The following is a 22,493-nucleotide window of genomic DNA, read 5'->3' on the forward strand; positions in this document are numbered from 1 at the left end:
TATTACCTGCTGGTACGCCATCCGGTGTGCCCTGTGAAATGAAAGGTGGCATTCTTTATTTATTTATTCATTCATAACTGACAGCCTTGCGCTACGCTCGTGCCCGGGCGGAAGAGGTGCTCCAATTTGGCTTAACTGTGACACACGCCCGCCCTCCTCCCCCGGAGCTTCCATTTGGTTAAACTTAGGGGCCGCTTGGAACCGCCCGTGCCCGGGGAAGGTGCTCCTCTTCGGCTTACTGTGACGCGAGCATGCCCTCCTCCTCCGGAGCTTCCATTCGGTTAAACTTAGGGGCCGCTTGGAACCGCCCGTGCCCGGGGAAGGTGCTCCTCTTCGGCTTACTGTGACACGAGCATGCCCTCATCCTCCGGAGCTTCCATTCGGTTAAACTTAGGGGCCGCTTGGAACCGCCCGTGCCTGGGGAAGGTGCTCCTCTTCGGCTTACTGTGACGCGAGCATGCCCTCCTCCTCCGGAGCTTCCATTCGGTTAAACTTAGGGGCCGCTTGGCACTGCCCGTGCCCGGGGAAGGTGCTCCTCTACGGCTTAACTGCCACGCACGCCGGCCGGAGCTCTGGTACGGTCCGAACCGCGCGAAACGTCGCCACCAATCGTGTCCGGGGTAATGTGCTCTTCTTCGTCCACTCTCTTCTTCGTCCGCTCTCCTCTTCGGCGCACGCCAGCCGTCTAACCGCTCCAGCGCCCCCTCGTGCCGCTCGGCGAAACTACAATGCCCCCGAATATTTTTTAGACCCGTGAAGCACTGAACCCGCGAAAGGTGAACCGCGAAGTAGCGGGGTTTCACTGTATTATTGATTGAGCTCACTTTGCTTGTGGCTTGGTGCTCGGCTCGGCTGGTTAGCATGTGGCTGCGGCCATCCAGAGTGGAGTCGTTTTAAGAATGCTGTTCTGAATATTACAGTGTGAAAACTGACAAGTTTAAGACTACTTATTTTGAGACTATTGTCATTGATATGGGCCTACTATTATTTTAGCAGTTTTCTAAATCTGGTCACGTAAAATGTTCCTGTTCTATTGGCAGATAATATTATTTATTTTACTCATGATTTTGCTCAGTTAATCTTTTTTCCCTTAATAATTCCAGACAAATAGGAGTGGAAAACCTGAGGCCCTGAGTGGCCCGCGGCCCCTATGTTTGTTTCCATACAACCCATCCCTTCATAGCCCAGTTTGTCTCTTTTCCTGACACTCCTCTCCTTGTTTCACTGTGTGTGTGTGGTGGGGGGGGGGGGGGTGCGTGTGTGTGTGTGTTCCCTTTGGGTGATAAACATAGCTGGTAGTTTGGTCTACTATCGTTTTGTTTACTTTCCTTGCCTACTCTCTGTCGGTTATTGTTAATTTGATTCTTCTTATTATGTTGCATGAAGTGAATTTTTTAGGGATCCATTGGCATATAACGGAATTTGTGTTCCCCATAAGAAAATATGAGCCTTGATTGGGTCAAAGTGACGTCATACTGCAGGTTCCTTGCAAGATTGATGTGTCACCCGCTGTTAAGGATTTTTTAGTGCCATAAGCACTGGCCATTTATATAGCTCCTGATAAGACCTGTTAAATTTGTAGAGTTAATTAGTCCTATAGAAAACGAACATCTTTGCTCGGAGGCGGGCATCTAAACATCAACTCAAAGCATTAAGACCCTTTTCGATTTTCCTGCCCCTAACTCTCTCATGTTCTCTCTCTGTCTCTCTCTCTTTTTCTCTCACTCTTTGTGTGTGCGGGCGAGTTGGGATTTAAAATTATTATTTTTTTGGACATAAAGAATTTACAACTTAATTGATATAGCGCATTTCACTTTCCATATCAGGTAATAAAGTAACTAATAGATAAGATAAATTTAAATTAGCAGGGAATTAGAACACAAGATGAAACACTAAAACATACAAGAGACACCTGAAGAACAGCGCCAGTCTTACTAAAATTTAAAGTTTTAAGCTGATTGTGCTTTGATTTGATGTGCAGTGGAAGGTCACGGCAGGCTGTGTGAAATGCGTAGGTGGCAGATATTTTTTGTACAGGACGAGCCGCACTTCTGATAACGGGGGTACTGACGCAGGGCCTCCCCGACATCAAGGCGCTGCTGTGTGAGATTGGACGAGCCGGCACGTCATCCTGCGGGCAGAAGACGTCCACTAAGAGAAAGCTAACATTAACTGCAGATGACACATAGCCAATAGTAGAATAGTAGGATATCTTTGCTTTGTTTGCTGAAATGTATAAATGATCCTGGTGAACTCTGGGGGGGGGCGTCGTCCTCTGTTGGGTACAGGGACGCGCAGAGCTGTAATGGTAGGGACCCGAGCCCCAGATTTGTATTAGATCTCCTGTTAGGAATAAATCCACTCCCGTGTGAAGTTGCCGGCTTCCTGGTCATCTTTCTCTCAAAAACGAGCGCGCATAATTGTTGGATGAATGTAGGTCGTGTTTGGTTAACCATTAATGGAGTCAGATAATTAATTCGAACTTTTGGTACATTTAAAGTTAGAAAATCCAACAATTTTGGTGACCCCGACGTGATGAGAGGGAGAGGTGTGAGAGTATGTAAATAGTTTGTGTATTTTTAATCATGTTTTTATACACTATTTGTATCAATGATAATTACACACACACTCACAGACACGCACATCATTGCTTCAGCACACATGCGCACGACTGGCACACCCACACGCTTGTTTAAGTTTCACTTTCCATAAGTTTCGTTTTCCTCTGAATAAAAGTCCAAAGGGTTGGGCGAAGAAGTCAGTGAGAGTGCGGGAGATTGAACTGGCAAGACGCCTACTTCACCTCCTGTCTTCTCCTCCCATCCGCGATGGAGAAAAGACAAAACATTCCCTGCTTATTTCCTCTGGTTCTCTGCATTTAATTCAGTCTAAGAAGGCGTCAGGACCTTTTTAAACCTGACATTTATTGGTGCCGGTCACCCGGGAGCCACACCCGGACGGACGTCGTCGCTGGATATTTCGGGGGCCAACGAATCTGACGTCAGCGCTTCACCATTTGAAAGCTGGCCTCCGAGCTCCTGCTGCAGCCGTCTGCCCGGATGTCGGTTCCCTGTCGGACCAGGCGGATCCAGAGGAAGCCAGGTATTGTTTTTCAAATTATTTTGTGCCACCATTTTAAAATTTAAAATATTAACACAATTCGTAAGGGGTGATTTATGTGGGTGAGACAAGCGCGCGCAGAGGCCAGGCCTCGACCGTTTAGTCAGTACGGTAACAAAACTGCATCGTGCTAGTCCAAGGAGTTATATAAAGATAATCGGTAGCGAATTAGGCCATAACTCATTGGTAGCGAATTGACCATAACTCGTTGAAACTGAGTAAATTTTAGAGACATATAAGGTAGCGAATGGACCATAACTCAAATTTTAGACACGGATAGCACGGTGAACAAATTGATTTGTTCCTCGGTGTCGATGGTAGCGAATTGGGCCATAAACTGAGCAAATTTTAGAGAAAAATCTGCCAGAGAAGGGAAACAAGGTTTCCGCGAAAATTAGAAGGTTCCCTCCGGTGTCGACAATGGAGAAGGATCGACGACTAGAGAAGGTCTGCTCACAATTTCACATTGAAATTCAGGGAATAATAAGGCATTATTTTCGGTGGTTTTTATTTGAATTTTTTTGGGGCTGCGCAGCTGTGTGTGTGTGAACAAAGGAACAAAGGAACAAGGGTTGAGTCAGTGAGAAAGAGCGTGCGTGCGTGCGTGTGCGTGCGTGCGTGTGTGTGTGTGCGGGTTTGTAGAAGTAACGACCCGACAACAGCAAAAGAAGAAATGTGGCTGAGCCAAGCCTGAAGGATCAGGTTTCAAAGTAGTGAGAAAAGAATTTGCAGAGAAGATGAAAGAAAAAAAAAAAAAAACCCACACACACACAACATCAGACGTGGAATGATCATTTTGTTTGTGAATGTTTGCAAAAAACTGTATGCAAAGTGAATGAATGGTGTGATTGGGGATTACAAATGCCATTTGGTATTTTATTCCGTGTTATGCGGTAAGAGTTATAAACAGGACTAGTATTTGAGAATGACAGAGAAAGTTGTTGACAAGGGAAAAGAAGGGGGAGGGAGGTGGAACTGCCCCCTGTATCCTGAGAAACCCCCACCCCCACGTTATCAGGTAATGCCACATAGAATGACAACTAGATCAGACAGAACTGCATCAATAAGACAAAGAAAACCCCCCCAAAACAGATAGATAAACCAAAAAAAGCGCTCACCTCAATGTGTTGCGTGTATAAGTGGCAGTGTGCATTTGTGGCAGAGGCTGCATTGGCCCTATAGGGCTGCACATGCATAATTATGAGAGATATTAGTTGAATTAAAGGACTTATTATTGGCCAAAGATAAAGATGGATTGTGTTGCTGTTATTACTAACATGTTATTGTTGTTTGTAGTTGTTCAGTGTTGAACTGTGTGTGTCGTTTTGTGGGCCCGTGTATATGTCTGTGTGTCTGCCTGTGTGTCTAAATGCCAGGGAGAGTGATAAAAGTGGTTGTAATTATGCTAAAAGGATTGATGAAGTAGAGATAAAATGGAATCAATGATTAGTAACCAACAAAAGGCTACTTATGAGTGACGAGATCTTATTGAGAAAAATAATTCCCAAATTTACAAAAGAAATTAAGAAAGAAGATGATTTGAGGAGATAAATTCATTTAAATTTGAAATTAAATAAAATAACTTATACAACGGGATAGGCTTAAAAGAAAAGAGAGAAATAGCCTGATGTGCGTTTTCTGAAAAATAAAAAAATTGAACCCAGACGCCTAGGCTGGTTTAAAAATAATAATAATAATATAATATTCCCTTTATTAGTCCCACAATGGGGAAATTCGAGATTCGAACCCAGGCCTCCTGGGGAGACTGGGTCCTGAACGCGGCGCCTTAGACCACTCGGCCATAAAATGAGTGAAGATAAGGAAGTTCATCGAAAAACAGGATCCTGATAAAATTCAGTATTTAGACGCATGGAAAACTGAACATGGTTTTAATGGTCAGTTAAAAACACGAAAAATAGCTGGATTGCAGAAATCAATCATAGCAAAGACAAAGAAAGACCCCAAAAAGATGAAGAAAAATGGCTTTGAGGAAACAGAATATTGGATGAGGGTAGCCTCAAAGAGGGAAGATGGTGACAAGAAACAGAAAAGAAAGGATGAAAACAAAATAAGCAAGGGAAAGGAATGTGAAAAGTCAGATGGAGCAAATTACGCTGAAATAGGAAGAGTAAAACAAGAGGATGATGAGACATTTGAGCAATACAAAGTGAGAATGACAGTTGTGTTTACAAATCACAGTGGGTTGCAGGAAGATGGTGATGTGAATGGGGCATTTCAACAGCAGTTGAAGAATGCTTTACATGCAGGATCAAGATAGGAAATTCATACGTGGGTAAATAAACATTACATTTGCCTGCCAACAGGTACCCTGGAGGAGTATGTAAATCACGCCCTCCATGCGGAGAAGATGGAAAATAAAAAGAAACAGAGGTCTATAGACACTTTTTATCAAAATAAAGTACAGAAGGTCTTTTATCAAGGTGGAAGAGGCAGAGATATTGGCTTTAGAGGACAAAGACGAGGACGCCTTCCCACCGGAGATGATATTTGTTACAATTGTGGCAGATCAGGACACTTTGCCAGAAACTGCCGTCAACCACACAGGAAGACCACACTAAAAGAAGGCCAGATAGCAAGAAATTGCCTTGAGAAGAAGCAGCCTTCAGCATGACTAGGATAGAAAGATTAAAGAACAGATGAGTTTTTAAATGAAGAGGTTCTCCTAAATTTACAAAAGATATTGGCTTTTGATTAAATGATTGAGCTGAAATAACCGTATTGGTAATGGGACACCAATTACCCTTTTTTATGTGACACTGGTGCATGTAGGATTGCTTATAATAAATCAATTCCAAATGATAGGGCAAGTGAAAAATGAATAGAGTAACAGATTAATTTACAGAAAAAGTTTAGTGATGAGACAATTTATACATACATGATTTAATAGACAAGATACATCATTTTGATGATGGTTTTTACTTAATTGTATACTTGCGTCTCCTTCAGAAAGGGAGAAGGAGGTGTTATGAAATTTTAACAATTGGATGAAGCTTTTGAAAGGAAACATGAGGAATCTTTGCAAAAACATAGGTGTTTCCTGATTTTGAAATTTTTTATTCAACAAATTGGTAGTTTTGAGTGGTTTTGGAAAAGCTACAGTGAATTTGGAAATTAGGAAGAGAGGCCTTTGATAGAAGGCAAGCAGGAGGGGGTGGTTGTAAATCCTGAGGCGTGTAGGAGAAACAGCTCTGTGAAGAGGTCCCAAGTGAGGAGGAGGAAGAGAGAGAGTTTAGTGATGAAAGAATGTGTCATTTGAATGAGAGAAGGAGGATAGGAATTAGATTCTGCTTTTTGGTGAATTGAAGAAATAAATATTTTTTATATCATATTTCAGTTGATGATGTTTGTTTTAAGGTAGACAAGAAATGGAATGAAAAATGCAGAGCAGAAAATTAGAAACTACAGGTAACAATGTGTACTTGTCCACTTTGAGGTAGAACTGGTTGAAGTGAAATGAGTCACAAGATTACAGAAAAAAAAGGAAATAAAATAGAATTAACAAGTTCACTTTTGTGATAAGAAATTTATGATTAGGTGAAAAGGGAAAAAGAGAATTACAGGCTTTTCAAATAAAACAACCTAATTTAAATTGGCCAACTTGTGAAATGGGAAAGAAAATTCTAAATTATGCGCAAAAGAGAAAATATGAAAAAAGAAAAAGGAAGCAGAGAGTCTGGTGATAAACATTACTTTTTCAGGACGAGTTGTGGTAGCAACGGAGGATCACGTGACGTAAAAAACAAACATATAAAAAGTGTGTGTAGAAGGAGTTCTACATCAACATGCGTTTTACTTATTAGGCCGTGATACACTGACACAATTGGACTTTAATATCAGAATTAATAAGCAAGGGCGAATTTAAACAAACGTCAAAACTTTAAAGGGGCGCATTGTCAGTGATAAAAAAAAAAAGAATATTGCCAGACCACTTTTATGTAAACACTTTCCTTGGGACTTTCATGGCCCTCATTAAATCCCTGATAAGGTTAAAGCTCAGTGCCTCTCAGGGCTGTAATTTATGTGTTAAGGGGGAGTCCAGCAGGCCTTGGGTGAGTTAAAAACAACAGTATCATAGCCATAAAATGGGTCGTGTATGTTGGACTTTGAGAAGATACAGACAAAGTTGAATTAACAAAGCCTCTTAACACTACCAAATTATTATTATAAGCCATTTGGGCAAACAGTGACTGCAAAAAATGACTTCATGGACTTGTGTTGCTGCAGAAACACAGGAAAGTGAATCCATTTGCATATTAGTCACGACAATTTGGATTTCGTGGCAGAGAACCACTTAAGAGTGTGATCAAGAGCTTTCACTGCTGTTTTAAGGAATGAAAAAATGACATTCCATCACACGACATTCACATTGCACGGCGATTTAATTGTAACAGGGACATTACATTAATAAGGTGCGATGCATTTAAGCCCAGCGTCATTCTTTTTCCACGCACCATTTAGAAGGCGCCACACGACTGTGGAGCCGTCCAAATTTTCACCAAACCCATGACTTGACTTTTTGACATTTTTTCCTCCCGACTGGAGGAGTTAAGATTGGTGAGACACAGACCAGGTGCGCTTTCAGACTGATAAGAAGTAGAAGCGTTTGAGAACCAAGGTCACAAAACAGATAACTTGTAAAAGAGAAATTGTTAGGATAAGCAGGAAGAGCGTAGGCGGTTGTGAGCTAATTCAAATTTGGGATTTTCCCATCCTGTATGAGCTGTATGGTTACAATGTGGACTGACAGTCAAGATAAATGTTTATGTGTTCTGTCGACATTGGGCAAACGGCGCTTTAAAAATCACAAAAGATGAAAAAATTGTGCATAAAGCACGTCTAAATAAGTATTTGTAAATGCAAAATTTTCTTAACAGAAAATGACACGATTACGATTGAATAAAGGCTGGAGCCAAGCCATAACTCCAAGGTCAACATTAGCACAAGAGGGTTAATGAACACACACACACACACACACACCCCCACACACACACACACACACACATTCGGTTTCAAGTTTCTGAATCTTCGAGCTGAAGTTTTAAACTGACCATTGTGATTGGTTGTTTCCTGCCTGCCTGCTAGAATTCCAGAAGACAGCCCCCCTCTTTGTCTCTTTATGTCCAGAGGAGAGTCAGAGGAAGGGGGTGTGGGAGGCCGAACAGGCCTGTTCGGTCCTCCGGCTCTCTCTCTCTCTCACCAACTCGCAAATTGGAAAATAAAACTTTGCTTGATTGACTTTCGACATTCAGCCATCATTATTTAAATAATTCCCAGTGTAAAAAAGGCGTCAGGGCCGTTTTAAACCTGACAGTTGTCGTTCATATTTAGAACCTCATAATCAGCGTTGTTTGATTGCCGAACAGTGCAATGCCACTCCCACAACTTTTCACGAAAAAGGACGAATTTCGTATTGTGACATCCTCATGGCCGAAACAGTCATCCGAGCATATATGAGGGCGACCTTGTTGAGTTGCACGGAGAAAAACATCCAAGAAAATAACTTGTATTAGCTTTTACCAGTTGGTGGCGCTACTACTACGATGAAAAATAAGTTGGTAGATGTCTTCAGGGCTGAAGTATCCTCAAATGTGTACAACTTCGAGAAGATAGGATCATCTGAGTCATGTTGCCGGAGCTTTTGTTGCCACAGAGTACAATCGGACTTTTCAGCACCGTAATAGCCACGCCTTTTGCCAAAACGTCACAAAATTCGGCAGAGTAAGATCATTGTCTTGAGTCTTTTCTGACTAATTTTCAGTCGGATTCGTCAAAAGGGCACGGTGCAGTACGTGAAAATTAAAATAAAAACACATTTTTGATTCCACTTGGCGGCGCTGTGTGTATAACAAAATAATAACATTAAGATGTCTTCAGGTCGGGACGTTTTATTTACAGGTGAAGGTTTGGATTTTTAGGAGCATGTGCAGGGGAGTTATTAAGCATTCATTTATTTGTATTAGGTTCATTTTGTCTTCTTATTATTGATATTTGACTGATTCATTAAAAGCAGACAATTATGTTTTAGGTTAATTTTTTACCTGACATGTTTCGGCGAGTCTTTCGCCTTCTTCAGAGTGTCGCATGATGGTGTCTTGAGACCCGTCTTTATCAGCTGATGTTCCATGAGGGTGTGACTTACCTGTCAAAAAAATGAAAAATCAGAGCAGTAAAAGAACAAGCACAATGTTAGAATAATATTAAGAGGTTATTCTACATTTGCCGTGAGACAGCTTTATTTTAATACGTAGTGCATATCACATGTTGCAAATCTAGTGAAGTAGATTATGCTTGAGTGTTTGCAGTTTGAGTGGAAATGCAGGAGAAAAGCTGACGCAATCAACATCGTGCTGAATCCTGATAGATGTTTGCTGCAGCTGCTGCAACTACGACGACACCTATGCTAAAGAAGAATGTCGAGAATAATAAAGAAACTCTTATGAAGTGGCTACAGAGAAATAACATAAGAACAATTATTAACAAATGTAATAAAGTGAAGTTTAATATCACACTGCACAACATTAACTACACGGTATAGAGTTTGTCGCTAATTTTGGTTCACACATTAACTAACAACTCTGGGAACAGCCACCTGCACCCAGGTTAAGGCGACTCAAAATCAACATGAGAGAAGTGCGGACGTGAGCAAGATCAACAACAGCTGCGACCAGAATAAACATACCCTTGATCTGTTGTGTAAACCTGTATGGTGATATAACTCATGATTTTCAATAAAAGGCCCAGGGAGGTGCAGTAAGCTTCAGAGATTCGACCCGAGCACTAGGGTAAAATCTCTCCTGGCTGCCAGACTCTTGCCACTTGGTGTCCGTGTCTATTTTGTCTCTGAATTTCCTACTTGTCATGGTAAGCGTCGCTTCACCACATTTGATGTGATTCTCCCGCGACATTTAAAAGTTCGGGCTGGATGGTGACTGGATCGAGCGGAGGGAACAGTGATGGCTGGAGAAAGACTGTGCACAGCAACTAATATTAAAACCCTCATTTTGAGGCCAGCCTCGCTAGAACATCCCGACGCTCTACTCGATCACCATCCGACTGAACCAGAAGGGACAACACGGAACACCAGGGGTAAGATAAACTTTAAAAATAAATTATGTCTGATTGACGAACCTGACACACAACATGAACATTACAAATCAGCAATCACTGACCACTGCAAAAGGGAAAACCACATCATGGACCGGGAGAAGGGCAGGGTCATCCGCACAGAAGAGAACAAACAACAACGCTGGATCAGGGAGGCCATTGAGATCTGCAAGCGAGGCATAAAAACCATGAACAGAGACAAGGCAGCCTTCATCCTCTCTACCACCTGGAGCAGCATCTTGGCGGAGTGAACGGACAGCGGGGGGCGTGACTTGCCTTCATTCTTGTGACAGGTAAGTCACGCCCTCATGGAACATCAGCTGATAAAGACGGGTCACAAGACACCATCATGTGACACTCTGAAGAAGGCGAAAGACTTTCGTATTGTGACATCCTCAAGGCCTAAACACTCATCCGAGCAAATATAAGGTAGATTTTGTTAACCTGCCCGGAGAAAAACATCAACGAAAATAATTTGTATTTGTTTTAACCAGTTGGTGGCGCTACCACTGCGATCAAAAATACGTTGGCAGCCGTCTTCAGGGCCTGAATATCCTCAAATGTGAAAAATTTCGAGAAGATGGATCATCTGAATCATTTTGCAGGAACTTTTGTTGCCACGGAGAATAATCAGACTCTGCGGCACCGTAATAGCCACGCCCTTCGAAGGAAAGTCATAAAAATAGGGATAGAGTAAGATCAATGTCTTGAGTCTTTTCTAGCCAATTTTCAATCGGATTCGTTAAAAGGGCACCGTGCAGTACGTCAAATGTAAAAAATGATATTGATTGGCGCAAGGTGTATAACTGAATATAAACATATAGATGTCTTCAGGTACCGACTCTTTATGTACATGTGAAGTTTTGGATTTTTAGCAGCATGTGCAGGAGAGTTATTAAGCATTTTGTCCATTGCGGCGAAGGAAATCTTAAGTGAAAACTTTGAAGCCCTGCCCCCGTCATATAGTATTTCGGAAACAAAAGAATTTAGCCCCAGTGTTTGTCCCAGGTCTTAAGATGCTACAGACAGAATTTTAAGGCAATCAGATGAAGCCTTTAGGATCAGGGTGCAAAAGAATGACCCCTGTAAACATGCAAAAAAGGGCAAAAGTCGGACTTTCAAAAATTCATAACTCACTTCCTGTTCATAGAAATAGAATAGAATAGAAATCCCTTTATTGTCATTGTACTCAAGTGTGCAACGAGATTAGAGGGCTCCCCTCTCCAGTGCAATACAACAATAATACAGACAAATATATAAATTAGATAAATAAAGAAGACGGTGCAATGGAATTCGTCAATCATATTAGACATTAAAATATAAAATTTTTCGCCATGCCCGATGAGACTTGCCAAGTTTGGTGAGTTTTTGTGCATGTTCCGGGGGTCAAAAATGCGATCGAACAATCGGAAAAATAATAACAATAATTTCAACAAAAACAATAGGGACTTCGTAGCGGTCGCTGCTCAGGCCCTAACAATAATAATAATAATAATAATAATAAAAATAAAAGTAATAATATTTTCTACAAAAACAATAGGGACCTCGCCGCGGTCGCTGCTCGGGCCCCAATAATAATTTCTACACAAAGTCCATTGTGGTGACCCGCCCCCTTTTAAGTAAATTCAAAATGGCCGACTTCCTGTAAAACCTAGCTCATTGCTCCAAGAGACTTTTTTGTAGGTCTTGGTCTTATACATACAGTGAACCCTCGCTACTTCGCGGTTCACCTTTTGCGGGTTCAGTGCTATGTGGTCTAAAAAATATTCGGGGGCATTGTAGTTTCGCCGAGCGGCACGACGGGGTGCTGGAGCGGTTAGACGGCCGGCGTGCGCCGAAGAAGAGCGTGGGCGAAGAGGAGAGTGGACGAAGAAGAGCACGTTCCCCCGGACACGATCGGAGGCGACGTTTCGCGCGGTTCGGACCGTACCAGAGCTCCGGCCGGCGTGCGTGGCAGTTAAGCCGTAGAGGAGCACCTTCCCCGGGCACGGGCGGTGCCAAGCGGCCCCTAAGTTTAACCGAATGGAAGCTCCGGAGGAGGAGGGCATGCTCGCGTCACAGTAAGCTGAAGAGGAGCACCTTCCCCGGGCACGGGCGGTGCCAAGCGGCCCCTAAGTTTAACCGAATGGAAGCTCCGGGGGAGGAGGGCGGGCGTGTGTCACAGTTAAGCCGAATTGGAGCACCTCTTCCGCCCGGGCACGAGCGGAGCGCGAGGCTGTCAGTTATGAATGAATAAATGAATAAATAAATAAAGAATGCCACCTTTCATTTCACAGGGCACACCGGACGGCGTACCAGCAGGTAAAAGTCGGAGTAATTAAATAAATACAAAAAGAATGGCTGGGGAATAAAAAAATAATACGTTTTAATAATAATTTGGTTTTTTTGTTATAACATGAATTTCACTCTCTCTCTCTCTCTCTCTCTCCCCGTATATATATATATATATATATATATATATATATATATATATATATAAATGTATATATTTATTATATATATTGTATATTTTTTTTAAGCATTTTTGAAGGTGCGCCGCTACTTCGCGGATTTTCAGTTTTCGCGGGTGGTCTCGGTCCCCATTAACCGCGATAACCGAGGGTTCACTGTACTCCATAAAATTTACAAAAAGCGAGGTGAAACACTCAACCAGGGCTGCTTTTTTGAACATTTCTCGAGGGCCATGGCGAGCCATTTCAAAGAAGCTGCACAACTAACGTATAAAATATTGATAAATTTGCTCGGCCTGATGTGTGTGTAAAGTTTCACGAGTTGTCGTTCATATTTAGAACCTCATAATCAGCGTTGTTTTATTGCCGAACAGTGCAATGCCACTCCCACAACTTTTCACGAAAAAGGACGAATTTCGTATTGTGACATCCTCATGGCCGAAACAGTCATCCGAGCATATATGAGGGCGACCTTGTTGAGTTGCACGGAGAAAAACATCCAAGAAAATAACTTGTATTAGCTTTTACCAGTTGGTGGCGCTACTACTACGATGAAAAATAAGTTGGTAGATGTCTTCAGGGCTGAAGTATCCTCAAATGTGTACAACTTCGAGAAGATAGGATCATCTGAGACATGTTGCAGGAGCTTTTGTTGCCACAGAGTACAATCGGACTTTTCAGCACCGTAATAGCCACCCCTTTTGCCAAAACGTCACAAAATTCGGCAGAGAGTAAGATCATTGTCTTGAGTCTTTTCTGACTAATTTTCAGTCGGATTTGTCAAAAGGGCACCGTGCAGTACGTGAAAATTAAAATAAAAACACATTTTTGATTCCACTTGGCGGCACTGTGTGTATAACAAAATAATAACATTAAGATGTCTTCAGGTCGGGACGTTTTATTTACAGGTGAAGGTTTGGATTTTTAGGAGCATGTGCAGGGGAGTTATTAAGCATTCATTTATTTGTATTAGGTTCATTTTGTCTTCTTATTATTGATATTTGACTGATTCATTAAAAGCAGACAATTATGTTTTAGGTTAATTTTTTACCTGACATGTTTCGGCGAGTCTTTCGCCTTCTTCAGAGTGTCGCATGATGGTGTCTTGAGACCCGTCTTTATCAGCAGATGTTCCATGAGGGTGTGACTTACCTGTCAAAAAAATGAAAAATCAGAGCAGTAAAAGAACAAGCACAACATGAACATTACAAATCAGCAATCACTGACCACTGCAAAAGGGAAAACCACATCATGGACCGGGAGAAGGGCAGGGTCATCCGCACCGAAGAGAACAAACAACAGCGCTGGATCAGAGAGGCCATTGAGATCTGCAAGCGAGGCATAAAAACCATGAACAGAGACAAGGGAGCCTTCATCCTCTCTACCACCTGGAGCAGCATCTTGGCGGAGTGAACGGACAGCGAGGGGCGTGACTTGCCTTCATTCTTGTGACAGGTAAGTCACGCCCTCATGGAACATCAGCTGATAAAGACGGGTCACAAGACACCATCATGTGACACTCTGAAGAAGGCGAAAGACTTTCGTATTGTGACATCCTCAAGGCCTAAACACTCATCCGAGCAAATATAAGGTAGATTTTGTTAACCTGCCCGGAGAAAAACATCAACGAAAATAATTTGTATTTGTTTTAACCAGTTGGTGGCGCTACCACTGCGATCAAAAATACGTTGGCAGCCGTCTTCAGGGCCTGAATATCCTCAAATGTGAAAAATTTCGAGAAGATGGATCATCTGAATCATTTTGCAGGAACTTTTGTTGCCACGGAGAATAATCAGACTCTGCGGCACCGTAATAGCCACGCCCTTCGAAGGAAAGTCATAAAAATAGGGATAGAGTAAGATCAATGTCTTGAGTCTTTTCTAGCCAATTTTCAATCGGATTCGTTAAAAGGGCACCGTGCAGTACGTCAAAATGTAAAAAATGATATTGATTGGCACAAGGTGTATAACTGAATCTAAACATATAGATGTCTTCAGGTACCGACTCTTTATGTACATGTGAAGTTTTGGATTTTTAGCAGCATGTGCAGGAGAGTTATTAAGCATTTTGTCCATTGCGGCGAAGGAAATCTTAAGTGAAAACTTTGAAGCCCCGCCCCCGTCATATAGTATTTCGGAAACAAAAAAATTTAGCCCCAGTGTTTGTCCCAGGTCTTAAGATGCTACAGACAGAACTTTAAGGCGATCAGATGAAGCCTTTAGGATCAGGGTGCAAAAGAATGACCCCTGTAAACATGCAAAAAAGGGCAAAAGTCGGACTTTCAAAAATTCATAACTCACTTCCTGTTCATATTAGACGTTAAAATATCAAATTTTTCGCCATGCCCGATGAGACTGCCAAGTTTGGTGATTTTTTGTGCATGTTTCGGGGGTCAAAAATGCGATCGAACAATCGGAAAAATAATAATAATAACTATTTCTACAAAAACAATAGGGACTTCGCAGCGGTCGCTGCTCAGGCCCTAATAATAATAATAATAATAATAATAAAAGTAATAATATTTTCTACAAAAACATAAGGGACCTCGCAGCCATCGCAGTTGGGCCCTAATAACAATTTCTAGAAAAACAATAGGGACCTCGCAGCGGTCACTGCTCGGGCCCTAATAATAATAATAAAAATAATAATAATTTCCACAAAAACAATGGGGACCTCGTAGCGGTCGCTGCTCGGGCCCTAATAATAATTTCTACAAAAACAATAGGGACCTCGCCGCGGTCGCTGCTCGGGCCCCAATAATAATTTCTACACAAAGTCCATTGGGGTGACCCGCCCCCTTTTAAATAAATTCAAAATGGCCGACTTCCTGTAAAACCTAGCTCATTGCTCCAAGAGACTTTTTGGTAGGTCTTGGTCTTATACATACAGTGAACCCTCGCTACTTCGCGGTTCACCTTTCGCGGGTTCAGTGCTTCGCGGGTCTAAAAAATATTCGGGGGCATTGTAGTTTCCCCGAGCGGCACGACGGGGCGCTGGAGCGGTTAGACGGCCGGCGTGCGCCGAAGAAGAGCGTGGGCGAAGAGGAGAGTGGACGAAGAAGAGCACGTTCCCCCGGAAACGATCGGTGGCGACGTTTCGCGCGGTTCGGACCGTACCAGAGCTCCGGCCGGCGTGCGTGGCAGTTAAGCCGTAGAGGAGCACCTTCCCCGGGCACGGGCGGTGCCAAGCGGCCCCTAAGTTTAACCGAATGGAAGCTCCGGAGGAGGAGGGCATGCTCGCGTCACAGTAAGCCGAAGAGGAGCACCTTCCCCGGGCACGGGCGGTTCCAAGCGGCCCCTAAGTTTAACCAAATGGAAGCTCCGGAGGAGGAGGGCATGCTCGCGTCACAGTAAGCCGAAGAGGAGCACCTTCCTCGGGCACGGGCGGTGCCAAGCGGCCCCTAAGTTTAACCGAATGGAAGCTCCGGGGAAGGAGGGCGGGCGTGTGTCACAGTTAAGCCGAATTGGAGCTCCTCTTCCGCCCGGGCACGAGCGGAGCGCGAGGCTGTCAGTTATGAATGAATAAATGAATAAATAAATAAATAAATAAAGAATGCCACCTTTCATTTCACAGGGCACACCGGACGGCGTACCAGCAGGTAAAAGTCGGAGTAATTAAATAAATACAAAAAGAATGGCTGGGGAATAAAAAAATAATACGCTTTAATAATAATTTGTTTTTTTGTTATATATATATATATATATATATATATATTTTTTTTTTTTTGTTATATATATTGTATATTTTTTTAAGCATTTTTGAAGGTGCGCCGCTACTTCGCGGATTTTCAGTTTTCGCGGGTGGTCTCGGTCCCCATTAACCGCGATAACCGAGGGTTCACTGTCCTCCATAAAATTTACAAAAAGCGAGGTGAAACACTCAACCAGGGCTGCTTTTTTGAACATTTCTCGAGGGCCATGGCGAGCCATTTAAAAAAAGCTGCACAACTAACGTATAAAATATTGATAAATTTGCTCGGCCTGATGTGTGTGTAAAGTTTCACGAGTTGTGTTAGGATATGTCACCAATTTTGTGCATTCAAAATCATGTTTCATACACTATTTGTATCACTAATAATTGTATACACACAGACACTCATTTAGCACACATGAGCACAGCTTGAACACGCACACACACACACACACACACACACACAGTAAACCAACTTGACAAGTTGATCTCAGGTCAGGGAAAAAGGCACCACTAAATGAACAAAGGTGCAAACATTGAGTGAGACACGAGCAGACGTCGTGCCTCAACAGGGAGGAGGTATGATATGAAATTGTTCCCACATACAGACTTTTCAACAAAAAAAAAAAAAATTTTTGGACAGTGTTATTTGTTTGGGTTGCAATATTGTTTGGCTATGATTGATATGTTTTCAAAATGGATTAAGTTGTTTCCATCAACACATGCTGATGCTAAAAACGATTGGGAAAAGTGTTGTGTAATCAAATTATCCTGACATTTGGAATTTCAAGAAGTGATTTGAAGTGAAAATGATGCATTTTGTGAATGATGTTGTAACAAGTGGGACAGTTGTTACAAAATTGACTCAAAGCGTCACTGTGCATACAGTCTGCAGGACTTGTGGAACGCACTAATGGAACTATTAAGGCCAGACTTATCAAGACAATGAAAACAGAAAAAAAAAAGAGACAATGGCCAGACTGTGTTTCAATCACAGCAATGAGGACAATGCCAGCCGAAGGAAGGACACTATCCCCTATAGACTCTCAGGTTCATCAGAACCACCAACGAAAAATATGTTTGACCGAAAAAGATCCAAAAGACGCCAATACCGGTCAAGTGTTGTTCTGATTTACAGAAATTACGTCCGTGTGGGAGACCAACTCTTCTTCAAGGTGCTGAAACGACTTCGTTGGGAAAAGTGAATGCTGAAATGGCCCTCGCCAGATGATGGCAGTGACCCCGACGGCAGCAAAGGTCGCGGGGCGTGGCAGCTGGATCCACCAGTTGCAGTACAAGCTTCACCGGTTTCCAGCTAAAGGCCGAGCAACGCGAATCCCTCGAACAGGAGCACACCTGAGTCACAATCTCGGACCACACGCACATCAGAACCACACCACCAGCCACAGATACGAATGTTGAAGCCACAGAATAAAAAGATTAGATATTGTTTGGAAATTACTGACGTACATAAAGAAATTTTAGCCTTGATTGAAAAACATAATTGCATTTAAAGTTTTAATAAAAATGAAACAATTATTGATGTTATGACCACTATGAAGAATTTGAAAGACACAATATATAGGGATAATTATGGTTTTCATTTTTGTTATGTGTACACTGTTTTTGTTACATTATTTTCATGACAAAAATGATGATTAACTGCATGTTTGTTGCCCAAAAATAACACTACAATCTGATTGATGTTGAGTCTGACAAACTCGCACTGGACAATGACAAACTCGAACTGGACACTGAAACGTAAAAAGAATATGGACTTGTCGCCCAAGCCCCACACGTGCACACACATACACCACACACGAAGATCCGGGAGGTAAGGACGGCTGTTCTCCTCCTACAACGAGGCAAGGGCCTCCATCGAGTCCCCCAGAGACAAGCTCTGCGTGGAGACAGTTTTGTTATTTTTCACTAGGCACATTGAAATGTATTTTTATGTTTTATTCCCTGATGACTCGTCTTAAAGCCGTATGGACATGATTTAAATCCGACAAACAGGGGGGAAATGTGAGAGTATGTAAATAGTTTGTGTATTTTTAATCATGTTTTTATACACTATTTGTAACAATGATAATTACACACACACTCACAGACACGCACATTATTGCTTCAGCACACAAGCGCACACCCACACGCTTGTTTAAGTTTCACTTTCCATAAGTTTCGTTTTCCTCTGAATAAAGTCCAGAGGGATGGGCGAAGAAGTCAGAGAGAGTGCGGGAGATTGAACAGGCAAGACGCCTACTTCACCTCCTGTCTCTTTCTCCCATCCGCGATGGAGAAAAGACAAAACCTTCCCTGGTTATTCCTCTGGTTCTCTGCATTTAATTCAGTCTAATGAAGGCGTCAGGACCTTTTTAAACCTGACATATACTTGTCTGTATTTGTTGTATTGCACTGGAGAGGGGAGCTCTCTAATCTCGTTGCACTCTTGAGTACAATGACAATAAAGGGATTTCTAATTCTAATTCTAATTCTAATCTTTATCCAATTTAATTCATATATTTAATTAAATTATTTGTTATATAGCGCTGGAGAGGGGAGCTTTCCAATCTCGTTGTACACTGAGTGCAATGACAATAAAGGGCATTCTAATTCCTATTCTGAAGTTTTTTTTTATCTGTTTAAACACACAAGTGCCCATGATTGTGGGAACGGGGGTTAAACAACAGGGACACATCACACACACACACACACACACCCACACGCGCACACCCACACGCGCACACACACACAACACCACATGGCCACAACACAGCCAGCCTTTGGGACTCACTTCTGTTATTCATCTACAGAATACAGTATGTTGTATCACACTGAATGATTTTTGCAGTTTTTAATGTGACATGAATCTCAGCATTACTTTTGTTCTCTGGATGGATTTATCTAAACGGGTAATGAAAACTTTGAATTATGTAATATTAATAAGGTATTTACAAACTATATGCAAATGATTATGCACGTCAAACATGTTTGACAAATGATGACTTCAGTATTTACAAATGCTTAGCTAATGCATATTAGTGTGTACTTATTATTAAGTGTTACAGATTCTTTTGATGCAGTTTTAAGAACAGGTGCCCTGGTTATATGACATTGTGAATTGAAAAGTTTCTTTTTGAACAGCGCCTGACCAGAGGGTTGAAATCGTCCCTCCTACTCTTCACCATGGCCCAGACTGCAATCTCTGGCGCTCTTTGCTTCCATCTGTACAGACTGAAGTGTACCTATGGATTGTACAGCGTAAGACTCTTAACACCCAGCAAAGTCTTCACTGTAGTTTTCAAAATATATGGGCGCACGCTTAAAGATTGCATAGAGTGTGTGGACACATGAAAGATTTAGATTTGGCCCTTGAGTTTTTTTAGATATAAAATTGGGTACACGCATTAAGAAAATTGGGCTGTTTTTGTCATGATTTTGCACCATCCTGACCAAGGAGGAAAAAAGGCCATATGTCTTCCAAGATTTTCCTATTAGATTAGCCTTTGGTCTAAGGTGTGTTAAGAGTATATTTGTCATTTCCTGATAATAGAGTTCGAAAAGGGTCAGGAGCGACAATCTTATATATTTAATGTGTTCAATATTTTCACAAAAAAAATATTAATATATGAGGAGAAAGACAACTAATCTCATGTCATTTGAAAACTTGAGCTGTGACATGGACTGAATGTAGCTAATTGAAGAAGTGCCCTGACTGAAAATCAAGGAAGTACCTGTAAATGAAACAAAATGTGTCCTACAAAATACATTAAGCATTTTACACGGCAGGCGGCACAGTGGTCAATTTCTCGAATATCTTATATCCCAGCTATTGGCCTGTAGTTTGGAAAAATTGCCCGACTGGTTAGCACGATGGCCTCACAGTGCAGAGGTCGTGGGTTTGATCCCGGCTCCGGCCTTCTTGTGTGGAGTTTGCAGATTCTCCCCGTGCCTGCATGGGTTTCCGCCGGGTACGCCGGTTTCCTCCCACATCCCAGAAACATGCGTGACAGGTGGATTGGACACTCTAAATTGCTCCTAGCAAGTCTTTTCTTGTAGAGCGATATTTCATTTTCTTCTTCAGAAACACTCAGGTAACATCGCATAGACCACACAAAAAAGCCAACTTTCAAATGCCTGATTTTCCATCTTTAGGTTTGGAGTCTATCACAGTTAAACATTCTTTTAATATTAAAAGAAATAATAAATTCTTGTGTGTACCATGCCTAAGCTGATGTTGTTGTTACATGTTATGGCCGTGGTTCTCACTGAGCTCTACATGATTTCACTAATTCCCTTATGATGCTTTTTCCAAGATGCCCAACAAACAACAAGAAATACAATACATATTATAATTGAATAAGAAACATCACTGCATTCTGGACAGTTAATACTTATTACTACCCTCTTTTTATCTGTTTGCAGTCTTTTACCGAAGCTGCTTCATCTATTCCCAGAACAATCGCCTGACCTGTACGCCATCTCACCATGGAGTTTGACAAACAAGTGTCCCTTTACACAAACCAAATATGTGGCATATAATTGAAAACACAAACCACAAAATACTCACAAGCAACTGTAACTATAGCAGAGCAATAATTTCAACTGACCAGTGTGACCACCAGTGCACTATTTTCTTCAAAGCAAAAATACTGTACTTTTTCTGCTTCAATTTCTTTTAGTTACTTATTTCATTGTGGCACCTGTGAATAATTCATGCCAAATGGTTAGCTGTAGGGTGACAGATGCACCACAAGCCTATTGAAATTTCATGAAGATACAAATTACATGTTTGGATACATAGAAATGTTCTCCTATTGCTCAATACGCCTTTTCCATTAAAACTAACACTCATGATGTCTGCAGAGTTCCTTTTTTGGTTCTTTACAAATAGTCTGTCTTGATCATTCAAGTTGTCCTCACCGTTTATGCCAATGAAAAGAACCTTATTATGTTGTTGGCATCATACCAGAGGGATCTGTGAAGTGAAGTGCCAGCATGAGGAATAATGTTGTATTGTATTGAATGTTTCTTTCAACAAGATTTTTTTTTCAATGCACGTGAATGAACCGATCACTTCTTGAAGTGATTGGTTCTTTTCTCAGCTCTTTTGAGCTCAGCCTTGCTCATGTCGTCAATCTTTGCGAACCACCAATCAGTAGCCAGCGTCAGATGTAGGCGGGACTTTACTGACCATGCTGTCACGCTATTGGTATTTTTGAAGCATTAGTGAGGGAACCTATTGGGGAATCCCTAGCTATACCATTGTATATTTGCACGAAAGACAAAGTGTGGGAATAATGTTATCATGGTATTCATGAATGTAAACACAAAACAAATGGCAGTTGTAGACTGAAAGGAGCCACCTGCTCTTTTGTTTGTTGTCCCAGCATGACAGTCCATTGTTTCAGAGGTGTCTAGGTCACACTTCCTTTGTTGCAGTGTTGATCCAATCCTTCTGCATTCATCTCCTGAGGGTCTTCTCGTCACCATGGTCCAAACCTAAGTTACATTGTGGAGCAATTCCATTGCAATACAAATAGAGAAACATATGCGATAACTTTTATCTTCACCCTAACATTTCCCTCCTGTTTATCACATATTTGCTCAAATTCTCACATCACCATAGAACAGTTACTTCAGTTAGATTTTCGACTGTAGGATCATTTTTATAAAAAGAAATACATTTACACTCAGAGGCAATGTTAATTATTCGCAGTTCCTAGGGTCTGGGAACAATTCAAGTAGGTCATAAACCATGTCATTATTTTCATCATTGCCATTACCTTCATGATTAGGGCCAAGCAAAGGATACATTTGAGCCATCCGGTTCTCTATGGGCGATATGGATGTGATTATCAATCTGTTAATAAAAGAACGCATACACGGAATACAACAGCATCCTCACATGGTCAAGAATGCTGCTAAAACAGCGATTGATACTGTTGATGATATGGATGTGATTATCAATCTGTTAATGAAAGAACGCATACACGGAATTCAACAGCATCCTCACATGGTCAAGAATGCTGCAAAAACAGCGATTGATACCAAATCGAGGATACCAGAGCTCTGCATTTTCCCAAGAAATTCATCCAGGAACTTCAC

General features: G+C 41.8%; 1 protein-coding gene, 1 long non-coding RNA gene and 1 pseudogene across 2 annotated transcripts in view; 2 read left to right on the forward strand and 1 right to left on the reverse strand.

Moving 5' to 3' along the window:
- The window catches only part of LOC148331467 (uncharacterized), a 201,953-nt pseudogene that overhangs the window by 163,433 nt on the left and 16,027 nt on the right, over positions 1–22,493 (forward strand).
- The window catches only part of LOC148331469 (uncharacterized), a 54,107-nt gene that overhangs the window by 18,485 nt on the left and 13,129 nt on the right, over positions 1–22,493 (reverse strand). Inside the window, exons 2-6 of the mRNA XM_088302205.1 lie at positions 21,752–21,887; positions 13,923–14,023; positions 13,747–13,847; positions 10,311–10,411; positions 9,180–9,280 (exon numbers count right to left, since the gene is read on the reverse strand). Of these exons, the coding sequence (XP_088158331.1) occupies positions 9,180–9,280; positions 10,311–10,411; positions 13,747–13,753 (209 nt within the window). The 5' untranslated portion in view covers positions 13,754–13,847; positions 13,923–14,023; positions 21,752–21,887. The remainder of the gene's footprint in view (positions 1–9,179; positions 9,281–10,310; positions 10,412–13,746; positions 13,848–13,922; positions 14,024–21,751; positions 21,888–22,493) is intronic.
- LOC148331470 (uncharacterized) lies at positions 19,155–21,242 on the forward strand. The gene is made up of 3 exons (XR_015844751.1): positions 19,155–19,297; positions 19,530–19,646; positions 20,811–21,242. It is a non-coding gene; the product is annotated as an uncharacterized LOC148331470 (long non-coding RNA).

Source organism: Idiotropiscis lumnitzeri, chromosome 8, assembly GCF_059441095.1.
Source record: "Idiotropiscis lumnitzeri isolate Australia: NSW breed Sydney's pygmy pipehorse chromosome 8, RoL_Ilum_1.0, whole genome shotgun sequence".
Taxonomy (NCBI): Eukaryota; Metazoa; Chordata; class Actinopteri; order Syngnathiformes; family Syngnathidae; genus Idiotropiscis; species Idiotropiscis lumnitzeri.